The sequence below is a fragment of the Molothrus aeneus genome, chromosome 13 (assembly GCF_037042795.1).
Source record: "Molothrus aeneus isolate 106 chromosome 13, BPBGC_Maene_1.0, whole genome shotgun sequence".
Lineage (NCBI taxonomy): Eukaryota > Metazoa > Chordata > Aves > Passeriformes > Icteridae > Molothrus > Molothrus aeneus.
The window spans coordinates 11,947,744-11,966,788 of NC_089658.1; the positions used below are offsets into that span (position 1 = coordinate 11,947,744).

A 19,045-nucleotide genomic window follows, 5' to 3' on the forward strand; every position below is an offset into this window, starting at 1 on the left:
TGCTAAAATGACCTGCAAAATGGTACATTCCATTAAGCTACTTCACTGAAATTCACTGCTAACTTCCCATGTCTAATAAATTATAGATTTTGCAAGGTTTAGCCTTCTTTATTTAGGTGTAAAACATATATACTAAAGAAGAATGACCTATCCCAGCCTTGTTATGACAAAGGTTATGACAGGACAGAACATTTCAAGAGAGTGAGCAACATTCAGAAGAAGGTTTCCAACATGTAGAGGAAGTCTTTTAACCACAGGGATGTCAGAATTCCACAGAAACTGCCACCAAATCCTATTAGGTTTCTCTCACAGGACAGCAATACCAAAAAGACACATAAACAATAGTGTTGGGACAGTTAGATGATGGAAGCAGTTTCCCTAGAGAAATGTTTGCCACTTCAGCCATTTATCTTTCCAGCTGGCACAACACTGCACCAGGACAGGGACATGGAAACCTGCAGTGACCAGACTGAGCTGGGGCCAAGCAGGGGATGCTATCCCAGGGGATGACATCTCCCAGAGCAGTGAGAGAGAACAGGAGCAGGGTGAGACAGGGCTGTGCATTGGCAGAGAGGCTCAGAGCCAGCAAATGCCTGTTGCTCTCCTAACTCATCCCTGAAAGCCCACAGAGCAAGAGGGAGTTAGAGCCAGGGATCTGGTCCCTTAGGCATTTGTCACCTTCTCTTTGATTAATTATTCCTCCATAAGCCATCTCTCAGTCACCTCTGACTTGTTTCATGCACAAGCCCACTGCTGAAATGCTTGCATAGCAAACAAGATGTTTGTTCCAAAATCACTCTCCTAATGTATTTAATTTTTTATTTGATTAAAACCTTGCTAATAGTCCATAATCTTACATTAACCATGAGCAATTTAGAGCCAGATAATGCCCTTCCTGGCAAAACAATTGCTGTGAAGTATAGCTGGATTAGTAAAAGCAGACACCACTGAAGCTGTTAGATAGCACAACCTCTAATTCCATGCAGTACAGGTCTCTCCTGGATCCTGCCAGACTTTAATGACCCCCATTTAATTTCCTTCCCCAGTGGCTGCTTCTACTTTAGCTTGCACACAGGGATCCAATGGAGAGTGGGAATCAGAGCAAAGCTCCATCCCTGGGATTGCAGTGGTGTAACTAGCTGGGTTTTGGCCAATATATTGCAGAAAACATTGGGTAACTATTGCATTTTAAAACAATAATTATGGTGGGAAACTCATTTCTACAGATTGGTTTCCAGAAGGACCCTCAGTGCCTCTCAGCTAATATGAATTTACAGGCAAGTGCAGAATATCCCATCAAAGAGGGGAGCTAATGTTGAGACAGCTACTCCTAACAGACTGTGCAGACCCACAGAAAAATACCTGTCATCAGAAATAACTGGGTACTCTTTTCTCCTAGGCTTTTCAGAATCTGTGAGCATCTCTGAAATGACATGAGAAAAGTGACAGCAAAGCAAGCAGGAGAGCCTGGATGTAAATGACGTGCCTGCTTTAATGACAGTAAAAAACAACTGCTGCCCCTCTCCCATTTATTAAAGCATTTTCACAGGTACTCTACAACACTCATGCAAGAAGCAGCTCTGAAATCAACAGCTCAGTGTTAAGGGCATAATTCAGTCTATGCTACGCTGAGGTTTATTAATCCAGATAGAATGTTTATGGCTATTCCCAAAGTGTGCACATCATTAAGGCAAATTTTCCCTCAGCAAAGTACACTTTGGATCTACCTGATCTCAGAGGGAATGGATGTTACCTGGGGAAAGACAGAGCTCATCTCTGTTTGCATGAGTGGTGTTCCTGCATGTAGAAACAGCTGGTGCTGCCCAAGTAAAGAGACAACAGGCAGCTGGGAAATGTGTACAATAACTACTGCAGTCATCAGAAACCCATGTGGGTGTCTTTGAATATATCTGGGGGAGAAGGAAGAGGAAAGGAAGGAAATTAGAGTCAGAAAGCAGATGAGGAGATGGTGGTGGGATCACCTGATGAATCAAGGCATGGAGCTGCTAACTGCAGATGTGTATCAGAGCCATGGAACAACATCTAAGTGATGCAACATTTGGAGCACATTTTCTGTGATGCAACTGAACAACCTTGATCAGATTGCTTTAGTTCACTGGAGCTTTCTTTTCAGCCATCAGCAGTAATGATGAGGTTAAAAAAAACCAAAACAAGTAAAGCTAGAGCTTCATATTCACACATTTTGATAAACTAAAATCAAGAGGGATTATATTGACTAAATAATGTCCTAAATTACAAGATTTCTCTTGGGTGCCTTGTCACAGAGGCAAAGTATGATCATTTAGGGAATTGTGGTTGTTCAATAACAGCAAGAGAATCAAGTCACTTCCATCAGCTATATCAGCCTGTCTAAATTTCACTTTGCCACCTCAGCTGGAAAAGCCTGAGCACATGGATTCCTATGCCACAGATCCCCCACGGCACAGTTGTTGCCCAGAGAAAGCACAAGGGACAAAACTATTTCCAAATTCTCTGCATGAACCCATCCATCTGACTGATAAGAAAAATGCCAGGCTCTGGGTATTTGATTTGGCACAAACCAACTCTGCACATTCATTGTGTATTAAACCCTTCTACTGGCAGCTTCAGATTGGGCAAATGCCACATGACCCTGAACAACTTATATAATTTATACAGTAAAATGTCTCTTCATTTCAGAAGCCGTGCTCATTTGGTAGGTTTTCAAGATCATGTTATAAACTTAGAAGGACAGAGGTCAAACCCAAAACCTCAGATTCATAAATAGCAGATAAAAGCTGGTCTACTTCTGGAACTGCAATTTAAGTGCCCTTTGTTCAACTTCTGTGCATTTTAATTATGCTGGGACTCTCCCTTCACACGCTAGCACTTCCAGAGGTATGAACTCCTAATGCACAGTGACCATCCAGGTTACCACTGCCAATTATGTTTCCACTTAAAATTCTGTTATATATAGCAGCAGGGCTCTTGACAGTACACATTCTTTCTCCTCTTCAGGGCTTGGATATACTTTTTTCATTTGGAATACACTGCCATTTCTCTGAATGGGTGAGAGTCCTTTGCCCAGAGAAATCCTGCTCCTTTAAGATTTGCTTCTTGAAGATCATCCAGTCCCCCTGGACTCTTCTGCCCTTCAGGACCTGCCTCTCAAGGGACTCTGTCAAACAGGTTCCCAATCTGCCCTCTGGAAATCCAGGGCAGTTGTTCTGCTGACCCTCCTCCTTACTTCTCCAAGAATAGAAAACTGCTGTAATTTTGTGATCACCATGCCCAAGACAGCCTCTAACCATCACATCACCCACAAGTCTTTTTCTGCTCACAAACAACAGGTCCAGCATGCTTACCCCAAAAACAAAGGCACCCCTAGATCTGGGGAGAATCTGAACATGTTCTTGACATCGCTGGTGTGCTGTAACTTGTCTGGTATCCATCAGTCATTCTAGAGATTTATCCTAAAGGATTTCTTGTTATGGAGTGCAACTCTAGCAAATCACAGCTCTGTGAGTGCTTAATGCTATGACTAGCATTGCAAGCCCAAACCTTTATTACAGGAAAGATGAGGCACACTTAAAGCTTCTGATTATCCTCTTTAAATAGCAAACTCTGTGTCTGCAGAAAGATCCAACCACTCATTAGGGATGGGCTGGTCTGCAGGCACTGCAGTACCCAGACAAATGCTCTGCCCACTGTGAATCACACACAGCCCCCAGTGCCACACTGGCAGGTTGAGATACTCCTTGTGTATCCAGGGTGGGAAGAGTCAGGCTTGGTTTTAACAATAAAACACATCATTCTGCAAAAATTAAGGTGCACTCATACTATGAGGAAGTTTTTTCCCTGCTGTCTTCATCTAAAGGCAGACACTGGAACTTCTTACCAGTAAACCATTGGATCCATGGATCGTGACGCAGCGGGAGAAGGTGTTGTGGATGGAGGTGTCCTTCACATAGGTTGGAGGGTTGTAGCCTCCTTTCTCATCCACATCTCCAGCCATATGGAAATGAATTGGGTAATGCCCCATTGTCTGCTGGCCCATGTATTTCAGTTCCAGACCTTCAATGTGCGTAGCCTTAAAATCAAGACCAATCTGGAGAACAAAAGAACAGCAATCAAGAAACACAAAAATCTGTTGAGGGCAAGGAGAGGGAACACAGGCATAGGAAGGTCTGCATTGTATCTGCTGAAGGATTTACTGTGTGGAGGGGAGTGTGGGGCTGCAGGGTGAGGGAGAGAATGGCATGGTGGCTAAGGAGACCAGAGCTGCTCTTTGATTTCCCCACTGCTGCCATAGACACATTTAACTGTAGAAGGAAAGCAATTTATATTTATAATTTTCCATGGGTTTTAGCCAGCTGGGTTCAAATGAATTTCCTGGGCTAAGCGCCACCAAAATCTAGGGAAAACTGGGATTGGGATGTGGAGAATTCATCTCAGGTGTATTGATCACCAGCCTCATTGTCTGCAGGGGCATGACATGCACTTCTAAGCCAAAGGACAGGCAGCAGGCACAGGGTGGATCTGCTGTACTGTGGGGAGAGCTTGTTTGCTCAACGGCTGATGAGGAATTTTTCCCTTCCTGCATCTTGGCTTCCTTGCTATGTGAAGGCGTGGCTGCAAGGAGGAAAGGACAAAGCCAAGGGCTCCAGCCTCACCTTGATGTGTCCCCCGAAGGTGTCGAAATCAAAGAAGGAGCAGAGCTTGCTGCTGTACTCGTAGCACTGCTGCTCCATCTCCCCCATCACCAGCACGTTGCGGCTCAGCAGCCCCACCTCCGCCCGCATGTCCACGCCGTCCACCACCTCGCCCATGTGCAGGTACGTGGCCTTCCCTAGAGGAACCAGATCCACTCTCAGGGTTACTCTGCCAGTGCTGCTGGCTTCCCTGGGCTTCCTGTGGTGGGGCTAATGAAAGGAGCAGCCGAGTCAGCACAAAGTGTTGGCTGACACCTCAAAGGAGGGAAGGCTGGAGTACAGGTGACACCCAAGGTCTTGGTGGGATGCTTGCAATAGAGGAAGTGGGAACTTTGGTCTTAGGTTGCTTCATTTATCTAGGGGGTTAAACCAACAGTCTGTTAGACAAAACACATTTCCTACCTTAAAAAGGATTACAAGCAGCTGTGTATGAACATCCAATGCAAAAAAACCCTGATGGTGCAGCTGCTGGAAAGTCTAAATCACCAAGGTTAGCACAGCATTTCCCATAGTGAGACACAGGGAGCTGCTCAGACCCCACAGCACTGCTCTTGGGCAGGCATCAGCCAGATCCTGCTAACACCATGGCTGGTGATGCACACCAGGAGCAGAGCGGGTAGAAAACCCTGTAGGAATTGTGACAATCACAGCCCCTCACCAAGTCTGTGGGCTGTAATACCTCTGACTCCCTGGTCTCCCTCTCTCCATTTTAGATCTACCCTCACATCTCCAGCTTGCTCCCAAGGCTTCCTCCTGCCTTAGTGCAGCCAGAGTGAGTGGGATCTTCCACCTACCCCAAGCCACACCTCTCTTTGCCAAGCCAAGATGCTCATAACATCTACCACACACACCCTCCTCCATGGAGGGGTTAAAAGCATAGGAAAACTTTCCCTGGCCTGACCAGAAAGGGGGGAAGTCCAGGCAGTGGGGATGTCTAGAAAGCAAAGTATCTCCTTGTTGTAATTTCATTCAAACATATTCCTACTACCTCCTTCCTTCCACAGGCTTTTGAAGAGAAAAGTCAGCTGGGAAAAGGTTCACCTTACTGACTCCATTCTGTATTATTCCAGTAAAAATAAGTAATAAACTCTTTAAGTAAACACTGAACTTTGAGGAATGCAACACTTGCATGTATTTAATTTCCATTGAATCGTTCAAATCCTTAATTAGAAACAAATGGCAAGCCTGAAGCCTGGCTATCCCTGCACAGCACTTTATGCTTCAGCAGAAGTGCCAAGTCAAGAGGAGGATTTTGAACACTGAACCAATATTATTTTTAACCAAAACATGATGCTATGAATGTAAAAAAGATAAGCAAACACCATTCACTCCCTCCTCTCCTGAAGCTGGAAGCAGTTTGATGGCAATTCTGGGGTTTGGGAAGGGTGAGTGCTCCAACCTGCTCTTCCACTGCTGCCTTGTAGAACAGGGTTCACACCACAACATCTGCCTTCTGCCTGTGCACCTCTGCCTCCAAAACCATCTGATCTTGTGAAAAACACTCTCTGTTAACTAGGGGAGTAGTGGTGGCCAAAGAGCTCCATGCTCATCTCAGAAGTTAAGGGGCGCAAGGGACCCTGGATTTGCACCTCACCCACTTTTTCAATTGTCTCCCTAGAAAGTCCTGGACTTCCCCATGCCCGTGTTGCCCTGCAGCCAGTGAGCCTCATCAAGTGTGTGACCAACACCAGACTCAACCCACCCAAAAACCAGCAGTTTTGCTTCCTTTATCCATATACATGAAAAAAAGCCACTGCAGTGAGTACCCTCCACATGAGGATACCCCATGCTGGAGCCTTGAGTGAGTCTGCAAAGGAGCACAGCTTCTCCTTATGGAACCCTTTTTAAGCTGTTATTTTTCAGTTTTCCCCAGAGCTGACCTCTCCTTGATTTACTGAAATGCAGGAAGGATTTTAGATAATCATAAGAACATACTATTTGAAGCCACATCTCCAGGATTTGTGGCAGTGAAATTAGATAGGCAGTTTTGTTATTCCCGTGCTGAGCTCTAGAATAATAAATGTCATGCTTGCATGTATTTAATTTAATTTAACACCAGTCCAGACATGCAAAACAGGGTAAGCACTGACAGGAATGTTAAATACAGACTAACCAGTTTCTAAATATAACTTCTTGGGTGCATGTTTTTCACTCTATGCTTTTGCTGATTTGACATGTTTGGAGATAAAAGGAGAGACGGAAAGCAATCCCCTTCCAAAGTAAAAGCGGATTTTGAATAATAGCCCCTTTAATAGAGTTTTGAAAAACAAACCACTTCTCAAGGCAGACAGAAATTCAAGCTCCCTGAAGCAACAGGGCTGAAAGGAGCTTTTGGGAGACAGACTGGCATGGGAGCCCATGTGTGCTGTAAATGACTGCTGGGAACATGCACTACAACATGGGGCACTTCCCATGGGACCTGGAGCACTGTGAGGGGCATTTACAGACATGTGGCACTGCCAGGGGCATGTTTGGTGGTGGGCAGGGAGAAAACCCACAGAAGAGTCTGCTCTGTGGTGAGTTCAGGGAGTTCACACCATCTCACTCTACAGAGCTACAAGTCTGAAGTTTGGCTGCTGCTCCCAGCTGGCACATGGAGCCTTCCCAGAGACCAGCCAGGATATCTGAGACCCTGAGCACTGACCAAGGGCAAACCCCAGCCAGGGGTTTGGAAATGGGCACTGTAGTGGTTTGATGCTAAAAAGGCAACCCTGTGCCTTGAAAGTGGGAGGGATGTGTTGCTGCTTCAGCATCAAAGGCAGTGCTGTGATTTCCCAACCACCAACAGGCCCTGAGGCCACTGATTCACCTTCTCCTGCTTTGGGTGAGGGTTTGCTGCATCCCTCATGGCCAGAGACTGCCCTGCCAGCCTTGTGCCATGCTGTAATCTAAACCAAACACAGCCTTGCAGTGACACAGATCACATCTCCCCACCACAGACCCACAGGAAAAGCTCCTGGCTGTGCTGCTGCATGTGTCATAGCAGTGCCTCAGTTAGCACAACCTAAATTTACAGGGAAAACTTCCTTAATATGTGGGCTTGCCTGGTGGAAGTCTTGACTCAGCAAAATATGAGCACATTCCTGTGCTTATTACTCAATGCAGTGACTATTGAAGTCAGTTGTTGGTAAGGATAAGGTAATTATTAAAAGGAAATACACATTAAAATAAACATAGATGATCCATTCAGCAAGGGCATGCTTATGTCAACAAAGCAATTCAAAGCAAATGGTACAAAGGAAAACCTGCCACATGTGAAGCCAGCCATAAAACCTGGGTCCTGGGCCTTATCAAACCTGGGAAGGGTGGGATTTTGAAACTATTTCAACTGCTGCGAATCTGGAAGAGTGCTCAGATCTGGTGAGTTAGATCTCTCAGAAAACCCTCCCAGGTACACTCATGCATTCCTAAATCCCTTGGCTCTAAATGGCCCAAACTGCTAAATCTCCCTTTGAGAAGTGAAACCAGCACTTGAAGGTCTGGATTTGGTGAAGATAAAGTAAAGCTGAGATTCTCCTGGAGTATTTTTTTTTTCTCTAAAGTGTCTTTTCTTCTCCTTTGAGCTCTCTAGGGATAAGACCCAGTACCTCATAGTCTTTTGAGGTTTCCTAATCAAGTTTTTAAGGGAAATGCTAAACACAATTTGTCTGTTCAACCCACAATCCAGTGACAGTGAATCCTTCAAGGCATCTTTAATGTCAGTTCAACTCATTGCAGATGCCAGCCCAGATCTGACAGATTTATCATTTTTGCCAAGCACTTGTCATCACTGGTGGTAATGCCCCTATGGCTTATATTTAATAACAAACAAATGTTCACACTGGCATCTTTCAAATCCTCATCATTCTGAATTATCTTGCTGGGGTTTGCTGTTGCATCCCTAAGCCACAGGCCTGTAACTCAGCATGGTTTGGGTGAGCTGGCTGGCTCCTTGAGTCACACAGCACAACCTGATGTCCTAATCAATAAATATTCCTCCAATTCATAACTTTTACATGGAAAATTGAGTTTTCAGCAAATAGACATAACAGCAATCAGGCACAAACTCTACCCTTATGAACATCTATGTCAACCTGAATTAGATTCTGTCAGCTCAGCTCCCAGGCAATGCCCCAAGGTAGAAGGAGCTCTGAAAGACTGTTGGAAATGACAATTTCACAAGATTTCCTGCCCTGCCCTCAAACACCAGGGGTGCCTTAAAAAAAGAGCTTTTGTCAAGTTCCAACCAAAATGATGCCAACTTCCAAACAGAACAACCTAAATCTCTAAAAATATCTGAATTTTGATAGTGGAGTAAATTCTCCCATCCTTTCAGCACCAGATGAATGCTGACACAGGTTGTGAATTTGTGAGATAACTACGTATTTATACTTCTAATTCAAAGTTCTCTGCATGAACAAGATCACAGTAAACTCCTTATCTCTCTAATATTTGCAACCCAATAAGCAGGATTTAAGAGATGTGTGCTTGAATTCATAGGTTCCCCAGTATGTGGGATAATTGGAGTAATTATGCCAGGCACGAATAGTTTTTTCATCCTTTATCAAGAGCATATAGGAGCACAAAAGAGCACTTCATCATTTCTGTTCCATGGTGAAACTTATCAGCATTAGGAGAAACTTCATACAGAGCAACCAAGATGAAGATAAGACTGGTTTCCCAGAGAAACTAGACAAAATACTTGATCTTTCCTACTATCCAGTTCTATCATAACAACACAACCCTTCCTTCCTTCCTCCCTCCCTCCTCCCTCCCTTTGCCCTGCACTGTTGTCCCTCCCCAAACCTTGTGAAGTTGGAAGATCAAACACTTTTAATCTGTTCCCACAGTGAAAACAATCTAGGCACAAAAAATTACGAGTGAAAAAAAGAGTTAAACAAAGAGAGCAAGTGGAGGGAAAAGCTCCATTTAAGGGAGTGACCATCTGGGAGCTGGACCTGCAGATCTGGGTCCTCATGCAAACCACACTTACCCATGGGAGACACAGTCTGTACATTAGGGCAGTTACTCCAGTAAAAAGTGCAAAAGATCAGAGCATGTGTGCCCTCCCTCACTTTCTACACTGAGACTTGCAGATGTCCATAGTTAAATAACTAAATCCTCCTAGAAACTGATGGCAACTGAGTATTAACTCCCTTAAGTTCTTTTGAAAAGCTCTAATCAACCCAGTTCTAGCCAGTAAAGAAAGTATGAGTTTCAGCAGGAAGTATCAAATATAAATAGGACATGAGCTAACTAATGAGTTTGACTTTTTTGGCACAATATGCTAAACCAAGACTATTAAAGTACCATTAAATTATGAGAGTATAAATGATATTAAACCTTGGTATGCCATGTGGCTGCCACACCAAACTGGCTGTCCACAAAGCAGAGGTTTTCTGCCTTTTTTTATAACAAAGAGGCTCTTAAGTAGTTCAGATCTGACATTTACGTTTCATTTTAAAAATAAATAGAAAGGAGAAAAATAAAGATTAAAAGGGAAATAAATCATCATGGGTAGGAATGGTTTTATCATTTGTCTTTCAAAGGGCAAACTTTTGGAGTTCTTAGCTGCTAAACTAAACCTCTTAGGAAAATTAAGCCTTTTCACTTATTACAAATGACACCCCTCTGAGATCTTGTGTATAAATGTATGTGTGGAAGGCTTTTCTCAGAAGGAGCAAAGCAATCTTGCCTTCCTCCACAGCAAAAGGCAGGAAGACATTTATGATTAATGTTATTCTACACCCAATTACACCTGTGCTAAGACCAGGGGCCATCAGTGGTCCCTATTCTGGCTAATTACCTGTCATGGCACAGGGCAGTGGATGAAGTGGCACCATGGCCAGGCACAGAGCAGCTCAGGGACCTCCTGGCCCCTAAAGGCAGGGGACATCTCAGCCTTGCCAGCTTTTATTTCAGCTAGACTGAACCTAGATTCAGGCAGATTATTTTGTTTTCTAGTGTGAATGTGTTTTTGTTACAAGAAAGTTGGAAGTGATTTTTATAATTGGACTAAATTTTTCCTTGATTTATAAATCAGTGAAATCCCATTGACGTCAATAGTGTTGCTTGGATATAAGAGAGGAGAGACTTTGGCCCTGGTATTCATGTCATTTGTGGTAATAAAAGGAATGTCCTAATTCTCCTAAAGAGAAATTGGAGACCAAGAGCACAATTGCTTTAACAAGTGTTTCCACTGCTTCTTTACTTGAAATTCACATGAACTTTTTTGTTGTTTTTAACCCATTATTTGTTTCCTTAAACTAACCTTGTTGCAGAAGATGAATGCAACTACATGAATTCCACAGATCCATCAGATTATGGGAAGCCCAGGACTCCTACACCATCCTTATCTTAACTGGCAATCTTCCAAGACCATCTTCATGATGTGACTTGTATCATACCAGTCTGAGCCCAACAGCTCAAAAGTTGCTCAAGAAAAATATTCAGCTTGGAAATGCATCTTCTTTGAAAGCACTAGACATTTGAAGTCATAAGACTGTGAATAACATTTTTCTTGGCCTAATGCACATCTCCAACAATGGATGGCCAAAGCTCTGTGGGGAGACAGCTGCCAAAGGAAGTGTGCTGGTACCTTCCAGAAGAAGTTGCATCAGAGATAATGCTGAAGTGGTTCATTTCAGAGAACCAAGTCAACTCCCTGGTGCATTGGATGTTCCAAGCGCCCTCATGGCTTCTCAGAAAGGTCTTACTGTAAATGCAGACAAGATCTCTGCCTGGAGCAACAGCCAGCATGCAAGCAAAGATAAAGTCACAGGCATGATTTACCACCAGGCAGATGCTGCCTCTGAAAGACAGCCTCGTCTACTACAGACTTGTACACTGTAAAATAATGTTTGCTTTTGTAAATTATAGAACCAAAATAATCCTCATCTATTCAGATAAGGGGCAGTTCATGTGGTATTTCCATGCTCTGCTTATCAGTATGCCAAAACAAGGTTCTAGAAGGGAAAGACAACTTCATAGACTGAAGTGAAGATTAGATCTCCCACTCTGGATTTCAGTTTTATGCTTATGCTGGTAATAGTCTGTGCTTCATCATAGTTATGCTTCTTAATTGGATTCTGTGTCCAGAGGCCATTCTACAATCATTGGACTACAAAATCCATTAATCAAAAGCAATTTGTTTTGCATTTGAGCTGGTCACCTACAAGAGGAAAATGCTGGGGCTCTACAAAGGCTCCCCCTCCTCCTTCTCAGGCAGGCTCTGGCAGCACCCTGCACTCCATCTCCCCAGTGCAGAGGCTCAGGAAAACTCACTGCCTGCCAGAAATGTTTGGTTAATACATCACCTCTAAGCAATACTCTCTGGAGACACAGTAAATTGGAAATAGTACCTTCAGTAGTACAAAACAGTATTTCTAAAATGTAAGATTACAGCTCTTGTTAAATAGAACTTAGGAAAGCAGCCAGCTGGAAATTACTTCATAGCCTTACAGTGTCTCACAGTCTGCTCCTGCCCTAGCTCCCTCTTCCCATCAGCTGTGCTCATCTGCTTTCTAGGAAGTGGTGTTTCAAATGCAGTTATTGCAAATCTCAAATACATAACCTATATCTGTTCCTCTTAAGTGAATTCACCCACTCAATAGCATGCTTGGGGACAAAAATGCAGTCAGCTATGAAAAAGGAAGGCAGAAAGGAACCAAAATCAAATTAGATTGTTTTCAAGCATGAAAGTTATGTATCCCAAAAGCATCTAACAACCAGCCATCAAATTCAGGTGTCTTTCAACATTTTTCAGTTCTTCTTGCAGTCACCTGAGTGCGAAGGACAGAATTTGTGAACTGTGATGCCAGAGTGAGAAGATGAAGCAGCTCACCTGCTACCTTGACCTGGGTGGGCTTGCAGGTTCTGCAGGGCAGCACCTGGAACTCCTCTGCCTGGTACATGGAGTAGTCAGTGCTGGCCACCACCAGCCTGTCCCCAGGTCTCCAGGAGCTCACATCATCCGCCAGGTTCAGGATTGTGCTGTTCACGTTGGTGTCAACAGTCACCGTCAGCTTCGGTTTCACTGAAAACCCAAAATGCAAGGGTGGTAAATTCAGTCAATCTCATCAAAAAAAGCTTGCTCTTTCCTTTTTCCCCCCCACCCCTCCTTGGAGTGCCACCAAAAATTATTATTTTCTCATGTTAAAAAGAAAAAAAAAGTTAACTCCTTCAAACAGGTTTTTTACTAGCTTTGGCTTGGCAAGCAAGAAAACAGGAAAGTATTTTTCTTCAGTTGCAGGCAGGTGGATTTTCCACTAACACCAGGATAAATTTAAATGCAGCTCTCAGTGGTTCATTCTCACCACACCCACTTAGCGGCAGCTCTTGTGGGCGTTGGGTGCTGTTGTTTACAGCAGCCAAGTGGTCTCTAACCTAATGATGGTTTTTTCCAGCAAAACAACAGTCTGCCACCCTTCTTTTCCTGCCATCACCAAAAGTTCTAATGACCCTAATGACCAGGGTAAGGACAGCGGTGTTGGAATGATTAACTACAAAATGACAGTTTCAAACCCTGTTGTCTTCACAGGTTCTGATTGACTAATCCTACCTCATCTCAAAATGTGTTTGCAAAAGACAAGGAATTCACAGGAAAGAACTTGTCAAATATTTCTCACAGCCTTGCTGGGTATTTGAAAAACCACCATGCTGCTTCTGTTAGTGCTCAGGAATTTTTCCTGATTTAAATCTTCGGCCGTTCTATCTGAGTTCGTGTCCATAGCCCAGCCCAAAGCTTTAGCTTGGAAAAATTACAGAAGTTGTTGTGACACCAAGAAGGAGCCAATCGTGGGAGGACAGGATTTCTGCTGTTCTCTGTTCTGGCTTTCAGTGATGGGGCACATACCAGATTTGCCACACAGGAACCTGACTCTGTAGTTGTGGCAGCCCTCTCCTGTCTGGTCCTTGCCGTGGCACAGGAATTGGTAATCGTGGCCGCTCTTGTAGAAAACCTCCACGGTTAAATCTGCTCCATCAAGAGTCATCGCCTGGAAAAGGGATGGAATTACAACTCAGGGGCTGCTGGGAGGTAAAGGGATTTCACCAAAACATGTGAGCCATCAGAAGAGGCCTTTGCTTTGTTTTGGGTGGTGGCACAAGCACTGCCTAGCAAATCCCTGTGACTGGGCTCTCCAGGCAGCATTTCCAGCTGCTGCTCACACACAGCCACTGCTGAGGTGCACACCTTTTCCTGTGTCTATATGAGACCATGGGCTGTTTGGGAGGAGTTTGGGAGCTTCACAAACAGCTGTTTCAGTGCCCTGGATTTTCTCTTGCCACTGGTTTGAGGGCAGATGGAAACGTTGAACACGGATGTTCGCACCTGGATGAACTCATGGCTTCAAGCCTTTGCACTGCTCTCATTCCATTGCTTGTGGCAAAGCTCTGGCTGAACCTTGCAGAGGAAAGGGGCTAGGGGTTTTATTTCTCCATTGCATGGATCAGTCTCTCAAAAAAACCCCAAGGGTGCTGCAACACTGCTGCCTGTTCCAAAAGAAACAAGGAGAAAATGCCCTTTTCTCACAGGCAAGTACCAGCCTGTAGAGCTGCCTTGGGAAAAAAGGCTGTATCATGCCAAGAAGCAGTGAGATATGAAACCTCTCTGCTGTTCCTGCTGGGGCAATGTCTCAGGGTCATGTCAAATTTCACATTCTGCCTCCAGAGCTTGCATTTCTCTCGACCCTTTCACAAAAATGTGGTGCATTGCATGGGGCAATCCAAATACCACGTGCGTTTTGACAAGACACCAGGAGAAAAGCCATCTTTCAATGAAGGGTCTGATCCTCATCCTCTCACTCATGCAGGCTTTCCTTATTAATGAAACCACCCCTGCTGCCGTGTGTGGGATTAGCACCATCAGCTGGAGGAATGTGCCTCTGGCTGTGCTGTTCTGCTGTTATTATCATCATCATATCTTCAATCTTCTCCCATGTTCCAGAGCTGGGGCAGGCCAGCTGCTATAAATCAGTGTAGCTTTTTAAAAGCAATGAGCAGCACCAGATTACAGTACCTAAGGATTTGCCCTAAGATCTGCAGGATAAACTGAAAAATGTCTCGCTTTTAATATACATGGGGGAAGAAAGAAAAAAAACAACTTATTTCACAGAAGAGGGGAAAAAAGGTTTGTTTCTAGAGCAGAAGAATATCTTCTTTCTGTTTTAACATGCATTCTAGAAGGGGATGCATCATAAACATCTGACCCCTGTTTTGAACTGAGTTGTCACTTCTAATGCACGTATATGGAAGCAGAAATGAATGTGGATTTGGTAAGACCTGGCCAAAAATTATAGGGCAGTTTTTTCCTTTCTGTTCAAGAGAGATCCTTTATAACATCTAGCCCTGGAAACTTTCACTCATACAGTCAGCATTCCCATTTACTTCAATAGCCACATTCTTGCAAATAAGAACAACTCCACTGGCTGAGAGCACACAGGAACCTTGGGCTCAGCCTCACACAGATGTGAAGGATTTTATTGTCTTTTTCTAGGCAATGCTTCTGCTATAGTATTTTTACCAGTATTTTTACCAGGTATTTTATATACAAAAAAAAATCCTCATTTCTCGCTAGGCTTTTTTGTCCTTAAAGAGGTTTTTTGCAGTGTCACAAAAGGTATCTCAGTGTTCCTTAGACGTGCTGGCCTGATGGCATAATTATAATGCTTAGCTCCAAATAGAATTTAAATTTCTTTCCACAGAGATAAAACAATTGGTTCCAAGAAATGGCTGAAAGCTCACCAATATTTTTGACAACCTGCTACAGCTGGTAGTTGCACTATCTTGTTGCATTTTGTGATTAATTTTTAAGGTAGGGTCTATTCCAAGACCATTTAAAACCTTTGAAATTTTCATGTGCCTGCTCCTTTTAATCTTCCTGCAGGGAACCACATATTTCATGATAGCATCTGTGCTGTCCATGACCCATCTGTACACCTTTTCATGCCAGGAGCTGGAATTTACTGAGAGGAACTCAATTCTATCAAATTTGTCCCAGAACAATACGAGACTGTATACGAGATCTTATTGGTTCTGTATTAGAGTGGTAAAATAATTGGTGTATTTTATTTAGAAACAAAAATTACTGACAAGCAGAATTATTTTTGGGGTTCAGTGCCAGTCCAAAGAAGACTTGCCTCTCTAAAGCAAGTGGTAAGCCTGCCTACCTGGATGTCAATGGGCTGCCTGCAGATTTTGTCAGGATGAGCAGCTTTGAAGTCAGACAGCTTCTCCATGTCCTTAGATCTTGCCTTGTCAGGCTTCTCAAACCACTCTGTCCATTCTACATCTGGAGACAAGTGCAAACAAGTATAGTCATTTGAAAGTCAAGCTTAATGAGTGCAGCAAAAATGCACGAAGCATAAATATGATCTCAGATATCATTCACAAGTTTCTTCACTGATGATCTGATTCATGCCTCTTCCTGCCAGTCTGTCAGCCACTTTTAATGATGCTGTGAAGTGCAACCAGCCAGGGAAGAGCAGAGTTATTAAAAGCTTCATAATTGGCATGTTCACTGTAAGCATTATTAATAGATACAGATTTTGGATCTGTGTCTGCCTTAGCTGCCCTCTCTGATCTTCAGATCAAGTTGCACCAGCTACTGTGTGTTGTCTGAAACATGGACAAGATGACTGTGCAGTGAAAAGAAGAGGTTGTGTGTGATCTCTGAGACCATAGGAGATGGAATTTCATACCCAGTTCAGAAGAGGAAAAAGGATCCCAATTATTCAGAGGGTCCTAGAGACAACTGGGGGAAGAATCTGTGAGTGTTCATTAGTTGGTTTAGTGACGACATAAATAGCAGCTAGCAAGTCCACTCTTCCCAAATGGAAAAGGATTGCAGGAAAAAGGATGATTCACCCTATTTGTCAGCTGTCTAGCACCGAGTGAAATAGCCCACAGACCCCTCACCTTGAACCCACTCGCTCGTTGAAGAGACGTTAAAATGTTCTCCATTCTCAGCTTTGAATAGTTTGAATACTTTGGCCACAGCTGAGCCTTTGTGACCTGTTAAAAAACCCAAAACATTGGTAGAATCATTGAAATCAATTGGAAAAATCATTGAATACAATTAATAAGAGTAAGAACTGAAAATATTGTGCTTATTTGCATACTTTGACTACATTATTCAAAATTAGCCCTGCACAAATTCCAGAAAAATTTACTAATCTTGGAATGAGGCTTCAGACACTTTTGTAACTGCATGGATAATGAGGAAGAAAAGCTTTCAAAAATCAAGAGGATAAAGCCCACAGTTATTTGTCATATATTTCTATTTTGATTTAATGTTGTAGCAAGCTGTGTTATTCATGTCATGAGAAGACAGAGACTCAACAGTGTTCAGCTTGCAAGAAAATGGTTTCACAGGAGGACTTGAGGCTACTGATTCAGGATACACTAATTAAAATTTCAGCTGGTGTGAACTTGTGTCTTAAGAGAGGCAGTGTCTGAGCTCAGTGAAGTTCCATGGATTTACACTGGTGCAGGATCTCACCTTTTATCTAAAGGTTTGGATAACCTAAGCTATCCCTCACTCAGCTGCTTCAGATGCATCAGTGGGAAGATGCAATATATAAAGAGAGCATTCAATTAAATGTGTCAAAGCACCAATTGCTCATAGCTTTGATGTAATGCAGTGGGAAGTAAAAACACCATTGGCCAAATTAATCTCAGCTATAACTCCAGTAACTCCCAGACATCACGTCAAGACAGCATTTTGTGCATAAGTACCTTGATATTCAATGTGGTCTTCAACAGAAGAGGAGGGATTTCCTTTAATGGTAATAAAACTCCATGGGTGCCTGGAAAATGAAAATGAGAAATGATCAAGTAATGTCAAGTATGAGATGCATATGTCTTATAGCCCTATGTTCCTAAATTTCTCAGAGGCACCACATCCAAAACAGTGTCATTAGTGTCACAGGCAGAGTAGTTAAAATTAATATTATCTTAACACTCTATATTTCTTCAGTAAATATATCAGAAGAGAAGCAAATTTGAAGACAAATCCCCACTTAAAACATGCCTGTAACAAGTGTGTTTGTTTTTTAAATGAATGTTTGAAGAAACTTGTGTATGACAGACCCAAGAGACACTGGCAACTCCTTGGGGAGCCTGAAAATAAATCCTCTCTGTGTGTGTACATGTGTATACACTGAAGAATATGAAAAGAAGCCACTTCTGCTTAAATAAATTTAGCTCAAGCTGAAACCTTGTATATGACAATTGTCTTTGGAATGACCCATGAGAATTTCTAATAGACAGACTGGCTGGCAAAGGACAGTAAAAATTCTTAGATAGTCTCTGCATATCTGGTTTCCTTCTTTGAACATTGAACATTGAACAAGGATAAAGGTTTACAGCTCTGAATTGTCTATTCAAACCTGATCCCAAGTCAGAATTCAGTTCATTATCATCTGATGGTTTTTGATCAAGTGGGTTCAATAGCTATCAGCCACCCTGGAGGATGAGAAAACAATGGAGACAGGGACTAAAGTGCCTCCCAACCTTGGGGCTGAACCCAATTAGGAGGGGTCGGGGGGATTTTTTATCTTCAAAGTAGAGGTAGTTCAGGCATATCTGCTCCTAATGAATAAGAGAATAAAAAATATGCTTTTAGGGTGGTAGGGAGACCGTCCTGAATTACCAAAAACTCCCATGGATTAGGTCATGTCTCTATAGTTATAAATATCTGGTCATTTCAATTGCATCAAGAGTCTTGCAGGTCACCTTACATTGGTGCAAGTGAAGTTCCAAACCACTCTGGTCTGGAACTCCAGAATAAAACACATGCAGACATTGACAGAGAGCCACTGAAACACACCCAAATCACGAGCTGGGACTTGCTGGGATTTGCTGCTCTGGGCGCAGCAGGGGCAGGCTTGGGGTGAGCTCTGGTGCAGCCCAGGCTGTGCCGTGGCCCTGGTGGACACGGCTGCTCAGGGGACACTGTCCCAGCAGCATCCTCAGCCCCAGCCCTGGCCAGGCTGGGTGGGAGCTGCCAGCACCACTGCCTCAGGAGCCTGCCAGCGAGCCAGATGCTCCTGCTGGAAAATTTGCCTTTGTGCCAATTGCTGAGGCACTGACAGGCTGTGATCTCCATCCAGGGAGAGCAGGGGGATGGGAGCAGGAAGGACACTTTATCACTCAGCACTCAGGATAGATTTTTTTGTTATTATTATTAATTTGGTAAACCAATTTTGAAACAAATGACAAAATATTATAGTGCCTCAAAAATAAGAAAAAAAAATTAAAAGAATAAGGAGTTATTCACTTCTGCAGCTCAAGGTTTGGCCCCATTTCATGTGTTAAAATACTTGTTTCTCCCTGTTATTTTGCCACTAAAAATAGTTTTAAAGTCGTTCAACCCT

At 43.3% G+C, this 19,045-nt stretch overlaps 1 protein-coding gene across 1 annotated transcript in view; it reads right to left on the reverse strand.

The window, feature by feature from the left end:
• Window positions 1–19,045, reverse strand: part of CEMIP (cell migration inducing hyaluronidase 1) — a 50,540-nt gene that overhangs the window by 23,699 nt on the left and 7,796 nt on the right. The window contains exons 6-12 of the mRNA XM_066558617.1: window positions 17,406–17,476; window positions 16,587–16,682; window positions 15,839–15,960; window positions 13,525–13,666; window positions 12,514–12,705; window positions 4,653–4,828; window positions 3,878–4,087 (exon numbers count right to left, since the gene is read on the reverse strand). Coding sequence (XP_066414714.1) covers window positions 3,878–4,087; window positions 4,653–4,828; window positions 12,514–12,705; window positions 13,525–13,666; window positions 15,839–15,960; window positions 16,587–16,682; window positions 17,406–17,476 — 1,009 coding nt within the window. The remainder of the gene's footprint in view (window positions 1–3,877; window positions 4,088–4,652; window positions 4,829–12,513; window positions 12,706–13,524; window positions 13,667–15,838; window positions 15,961–16,586; window positions 16,683–17,405; window positions 17,477–19,045) is intronic.